General features: G+C 38.5%; 1 protein-coding gene across 2 annotated transcripts; it reads right to left on the bottom strand.

Annotated features, from left to right (window-relative positions):
* Window positions 1-2,026: 2,026 nt before the first annotated feature.
* Window positions 2,027-4,185, bottom strand: LOC106179626 (GTPase IMAP family member 2). Of its 2 annotated transcripts, XM_086998637.1 has the most exons (3): window positions 3,219-4,185; window positions 2,703-2,777; window positions 2,027-2,636 (listed from the first exon to the last, which is right to left on the bottom strand). In XM_086998637.1, the coding sequence occupies exons 1-3, from the start codon at window positions 3,831-3,833 to the stop codon at window positions 2,541-2,543; spliced, it is 786 nt and encodes a 261-aa protein (XP_086854763.1). In that variant the 5' UTR covers window positions 3,834-4,185; the 3' UTR covers window positions 2,027-2,540. The 2 variants fall into 2 exon arrangements, with proteins under 2 accessions (XP_086854763.1, XP_013418795.2); XM_013563341.2 differs by having other exon boundaries at window positions 2,027-2,777; window positions 3,219-4,181.
* Between the last annotated feature and the right edge of the window lie 2,666 nt (window positions 4,186-6,851).

The following is a 6,851-nucleotide window of genomic DNA, read 5'->3' as shown; positions in this document are numbered from 1 at the left end:
TATCGCTTTTGATTATCCTTAACAGGAAAATTTAAGATTATAGGAAGCACAATGTTTAATTCACCACAATACAAGATTCCTTGACTGTTCTTGATACACCCCGAAAATAACCTTATAATGAGAGGTAGGGGGGCGTCTCGATAGTCCGAAGGTTCATTGGTCCGAAGGTTCATTGGTCCGAAAAGTGGTAACATTTTCATCAATTTTTTGTTCAAGGGTTCATTGGTCTGAAGGTTCTATAGTGAATATTCGGACCAATGAACCTTCGGACTATTGAACCTTCGGACTATTGCTACGGCCCCGAGAGGTAGATATGACATTGCAGAAGCTATAATTTAGTGAATGAGGGCAATTTTCGACTTCTGACTACGAAGCCGTGTACACACTCAATGTAAAACTTCCAGCTTGTGTCTGAATGTTTCCGAAGAAACAGCTATATTGGATAACCATACAACTTGAAGAGACACTTATGATCAACATGATACGAACATAAAAATATAAAATGGCTTGTATAATTAAAAACTTCGTCATCATTGATGAAAAATCACCAAACAAAGGTGAAATGATTTGTTTTCCGACCGAGCACCCCCACCCCCCTTTCACGTTTTTTTATTTAGTTTATCTCCCCTTTCCCTAGACTTGCACCCGATAAAGGTTATTTGTTGGCTGAAAAGCCCTTCCTGCAACCAGCCCACCTTGCACTTTCCCCATCCTACTGCCGTGCCTACCTCGGTCCACGATAAGAGGCGAGGCACTTCAATCCATTTATCGTTAATTGACCTTTTAAGGGCACCAAATTATGTCCTCATTGCACATATAACTATAAAATTTATGGTATGTAGGCGAGACACCTACATCTTTATCTCATGAACTTCAGGTCCTCCTGGCCTTACTCTGCAAGGGGCGCTGTCAAAACACACGTTCATAGCTCCAGCTTTCTATAATCTTGACTTTGCTCATTAAAGATCATCAAGAAATAAAAACACAGCGTTTAATGCGTTTTAACGATTTTTACAATGACATTTACTTTACGCTTCTTTTGTAATATTGAAATTTCAATCTAAGCTAGTTTATGGGCACACCCATTTGTGTCTGCAATGCAATGTACCGTGTAACCCGATGATGAAGTGCCCTACTTCCCGAGCCTAAACCTGTTGATGAGAGGTTCAGAATAAACAGCATTCTGACTCCATTCTGACCCTTTACGTGGAACGTGGGGTTTCAGGAAGATGAATCGAAACTAAAAGTTGACACTGAAAACCCCGCCTTGAAGAAAGCTCTTTTCATAAGAACAACCGAGTCTGAACTTTCTGTACAAACTAATCAAGAAATAACCACAGGAAAGTCCAGGAAATTAATATGCATTTTCTTTCGAATCGGCCGTTAGGGGAAATTATTTCTCTATATGTGAGGAGCATAAAAATGTAGCCCGTTGATGAAATGCTCTACTTCCTGGGCCTAAACTTGTTAGTGAGCGGTGCAGAACGTGATTGACCGCATTCTGACTCACTTCTGAGGTTTTACGTGGAACGCGGGTTTTCCAGGAAGATGCATCGAAACTAAAAGTTGATACAGAAAATCCCACCTTGAAAATAGTTCGTATAATCGAAACAACTGGCCATGGTATTGAATTTTCCACACAATTTAGTCGAGATATAAACAGCAGGAAATTAATATGCATTATTTTTCAAAACAGGGAATTTGTTTCTCTGCAAGCTAGAAGCGGGCGGAAAATGGGGGTGTAAAGGTGCGCTATTTGTAGCAAGAGGTGGGCCGCAATTTTGCATGTGAAAATGATGGATACAAATATTTGTTTTAAATTTCGGTTTCTAGTCTGATGTGAACAAATGTTTAAAACGCGATGCGTACGCAGAGAAAAGTAAAAAAAGTCAAACACGCTTAGATACATTAAATTAATTAATTGCTAACAAGAATAGGTAAATTAAATAAAACACAAGATATATTAAAAAAGAAATAAAAAAGATAAATAGGTATAGACAAAATTGCTTCATAAACTAATACGATATTCGACATTTTCATTCCATTTCATTTATTCATGTATATTTCACCACATGCACCATTTAACCTCTTTAAAAATGCAGCTACAATGTAATGTGAACGTCAACAATTGAATGTCACAATTTTTCTGCTTTTAGAGTCTACACGTGTACATGTGAGATTTAAAAAAGTGGTTGACCGCATTACGATCACATGCCTATTAATGTGAAACACCTGTACTTTTAGTTGGATAAAACGGAACTTAAAATACCAACAGAAAAAATCCAGTTTGAATAAACAACAACCGTTCCTAGAAAAATTATTATCTACTTTCTGTTCTCAAGAAACATACACAATATTCATACAAATGGAAATGCAACTTGCACAAGCCATTAATTAATTCATTTATTTATTTATTTGTAAATGAAAACCTGCACCCCACATCAGTCCCCTTTCTTACTTTTTATACTAAATTAATAAAAAAGTCATTCTTAAAGGACGTATTTTTTATACAAAACGTTAAGACAGTCCAATTTTTCCCATCACCTCCGTCCTACTACGACCCTGTAAAGGTGACACAGGCCCCGCCATGAACTGGAAATCACATCACCGCAGCAATCAACTACGACCCTGTAAAGGTGACACAGGCCCCGCCATGAACTGGAAATCACATCACCGCAGCAATCAACTACGACCCTGTAAAGGTGACACAGACCCTGCCATGAACTGGAAATCACGAACACCACGAGGTCCAGACACGCCCACAAACACGCGTTCAACTGGAATGAGACAGAGAAAGAAATAAATAAATCGTAATTCTTTGTAAGCTTATTCATTCATTCATTCATTCTTCGATTCAAACGTTGTCTGGCCCAGACCGTACTTTTTTCTTTCATTCATTCTCTCTCTCATTCTCTCCCATCCTCTCTCACTCATTCTCTCCGGCCCCCCCCCCACGCTCTTTCTCTCTCTCTCTCTCTCTCTCTCTCTCTCTCTCTCTCTCTCTCTCTCTCTCTCTCTCTCACACACACACACTCACACACACACACACACACACACTCTCTCTCTCTCGCACACACACACGATACACACTAGTGTGCATTCATTCGCATATTTATTTTTCATTTATTCATTCATTATTATTTTCTGAACATTAATTCCGTAATTTCTTACTTTCCTATTTATCTAAACAGCTGACATTAGTCAATAAGTTTACTTACTCTAGACCATGGGACTATCAATGGCTCTGAATGCATCCTGTTCGTTATCATGTCCACAATTTGGGAGGCAGCAGTTTCCCCAGTCTGGAAGTCAGAATTTTCCAACATGATCACTCTGCCCTCACACAAGCCGACAAATTTCTGAAATTCCGGCGGACTGTCATTCAAATAGTCGGCTAACTTTAAGTCGGCTTCATGGTTAGTGAAAGTAAAGACTATGATGGTGCGTTTGGAGTAGTCTGGCCCGAATGCGTCCTTAAGTTGGCGTATTAAAGAAATCACGGAACTTGTGATGCGCGAATAACGCAGTACGAATAACAAAGCGTGCACTTCACCGACCGCGTTGGCTTTTGCGTTTATCACGCGCAGCACGTGCGAGTCCCTTGTGTCCAGTGAGCCGAAACCTGGCGTATCATAGAATGTACATTTCTCGTGCGTTCTCTCCTCTATTTTGTACCCCGTGGCTCCCTTATAATCTACGTCCCGAATAATGTTCATCATAGTGGCTGACTTGCCGTGTCCCTTGTACCCCACTATGAACACGTTATAGTCCTGCAGACTGGGGCAGGCAACGCTGGTTTCTTCCAGCTTTTGGTACGCCATTCTCCTGCTCATTACGGTTTCTTGGACTTTTCGTTTTCTACTCACTGTTGCTTAATTATTATAAAGACCTGTCCTCTACAGAGCCAGGTACATGCCTAAATGTCCTTTATCGGTGTGAAAGCCGGTTTCGAGGCAGGGGGTCGAGGGGTTGAGCATGTGTCTCACAGTCCACTGCTGGACGAATCTTCTTGGCCAGCCTTCTTGACCGCGGCACTAACTGACAAGGCCCTGTCCCTCTAAGAAGAACCCGTGTTCTGGGGATTTAGTCTCTAGAAGTCATGGCCACAACTCAACCCTCCTGCGAAACAGATATGGCCGAACGTTCTTAAGTGTGGAAGTAGACTCAAATTCGTGCATTAGACCTACAAAGGCGCCATCTATGTGCTGAAATTTTTGTTAACTGTTTTTGTAGTGTTCATCTCAGTGGTACATGGATGCCATCACCATCTTCTCTTCATTGAATCGTTTATAAGATATTCTTTGATGGGAAAGTTGTTGGTATGTGCAAACTTTAAAATAAAGTAACATTTTTCTTCAGTCAACAGCTTAATACTGAAATAGTTTACTTCCAGTATTTCGATGTCTTACATAACATCTTCATCAGGGAATGAGGCTAACCAGGTTCTTGTTACTGACAAAGTGTAAACACATTTCAACGCACGTCCGAGAGCACACACACACATTCATACACACACAATTAATAATAATAATAATAATAATAGTAGTAGTAGTAGTAGTAGTAGTAGTAGTAGTAGTAGTAGTAGGCCTACGTAAGACTAAAGGCGTGTTTTAACATTAAAATGCACATTCGCTATGCTTCATACTCTCACTTTAGCACACGCACATACATACATACTGACACATTTACACACACAATTCAATTCATTCACAAGGCGTACAAAAAAAAAACATAAAAACACGTATTCACACAATCACAAACATTATACACATGATTTCAGGACATGGAATTATTACCAGATAACGACCACAATAATGTCAGCTGTGCTAGGTGAGATGTGTCCCACCTAACACAATTGTGAAAATAGGGGCCCACTACAGAGGAAAATAGATAAATAAAAATGCATAAACAAACAGAACAAAATAACATTATCATTATTATTATTGTTGTTGTTGTTGATCTTCTTATTATTATTGATTTTAATCAACATAATTTCATTATAAGCATTCTTTTTGTTCTGATGATTGATAAATTAAAATTAAAAAGATCGATAAAAATTAAAATAATGAATTACATGTAGAAACGGTAGGATAAAGGCATAAAGTGCTCCCGCCTCGTATGTCCTAATTTTTTTTTACTTTTATACCGATATTTATATGTTCGATCCGAAGTATTGTATTGTCATTGGTTGGGGTCTTAGTTTAACGTGAGATTGAATAATGTATTGTAAATAAAAGATCACCGAGAAAATGTCTGCCTCTCTCTCTCTCTCTCTCTCTCTCTCTCTCTCTCTCTCTCTCTCCCTTACACACTCACGCGCGCACACAAGCACACACACACACATGTACATCAATATACAAACACATTCACAGCCAATATTCTACATCTCCATCTCTCTCTCTCTCTCTCTCTCTCTCTCTCTCTCAAAGTACAATATACATCCATTCGGGCCAATGCATGAAAATGAAATACCGGTAATCTCTAACAGAGGGGGACGAAGGCTGCAGCGCGGTCAACATTCCTGTGGCTGAATCATAAACTAGTAAATGTACCCTTTATATTTGAATACTAACTTTACGCACAAACAGGTGCAACTTATGAAACCTTTCCAAACAAACCTACTGTTCTTGTTTGACAGTTGTTCACTTTTGTCACGAGCCATAGGAATGATCGCCTTATAAAGGGTATACAAATTTACTCGGTATACTTGACGCTAGCGTTTGTTAGGCTGTGTGCTTGGCGACGTCTCTTGGTGTTTATTAGGCTTGCGTTATTTAAGACATACATAAGTATGTATACATATAAAAATCTCAAACCCTGGAAATAGTAATATACCGGTGCAAAATGACGTCAAATAAAGTATAGCGTGCAGGGGCGGATTAAGGATTATTTGAAGGGGGGGTGTCAGCCGATGGGAAGCTGATCTTTCCCATCCCCTTGGCGTGGGTTTTGGTATTTTAGAGGGCGAACGGTGCCATTTAGTACGGGTTAGCACTATGATTCAGCTAGTCAAAATTCTAATTTCAAGAGGAGTCCATCCGTTTCCGCTTTTTTCAGAAATCGAAAGGGGGTCAGGACCCCCCTAAACCCCACCTTCCCCCCTCTAAATCTGCCACTGATGTGCAAAGGAAACGTTTCAACAAACAAACGGTTTCGATTGTATAGATGTACCCCGGTATATAATAGTTTTCTGCATAAAAAAAAAAAAAAAAAAAAAAAAAAAAAAAAAAAAAAAAAAAAAAAAAAAAAAAAAACGTTTTTTTTTTTTAGTTTGAAGATTTTGCTGTTCGAATACAGCTATTTATTAGTTTTATTTTAAGTTTAATATAATTCTAATTTTAAACTTCTCCTTTTTCTTTCTTTCTTTCTTTCTTTCTTTCTTTCTTTCTTTCTTTCTATATTTATTTATTTATTGAAGAAAACGTTCATACAAGCGTTTTAAACACCTTTAAACAATTAAATACCCTTAATCGTACACACTGGTACATGACTTCTCATATTATGAAAGAAAGAACGAGAAGAACCTTGAGATATGATATGATATGATGATATTCTGTTCTATTCTAAAACATGGCGCCATAGACAGAAAATTAACATGTGTACCTACATGTATGGCTTCCTGTCTCTGTATGTGTACGTGCTCGTATCCGAGAGAGAGTCCAGGGCAATTTGTCAAAGTGCACAACGCACTTTGCGATTCTCTGGCTTTATTTACACTGTTAAACTGTTTAAACTCTCAACATTTTTTCTCAAAATAAGAGTCGTGACTGATCATGACGTGATTCATACTTTCAATAATGAAAAGACAATGAAAAGGGTAATGGTTCAACGCATTTAAGCATTAAAATGGT

The sequence above is a fragment of the Lingula anatina genome, unplaced genomic scaffold, assembly GCF_051362555.1.
Source record: "Lingula anatina isolate TDL-2025a unplaced genomic scaffold, LinAna3.0 unanchor82, whole genome shotgun sequence".
Lineage (NCBI taxonomy): Eukaryota > Metazoa > Brachiopoda > Lingulata > Lingulida > Lingulidae > Lingula > Lingula anatina.
This window is presented reverse-complemented; position numbering and strand designations above follow the sequence as displayed.

Excerpts from the sequence above, each read along its gene's own strand:
- LOC106179626 (XM_013563341.2), bottom strand. The coding sequence starts at position 3,833 with ATGAGCAGGAGAATGGCGTACCAAAAGCTGGAAGAAACCAGCGTTGCC. Across the intron at positions 2,778-3,218 it reads TGATAGTCCCATGGTCTAGA|TTGAACGCGTGTTTGTGGGC; the intron begins GTAAGTAAACTT and ends GTCTCATTCCAG.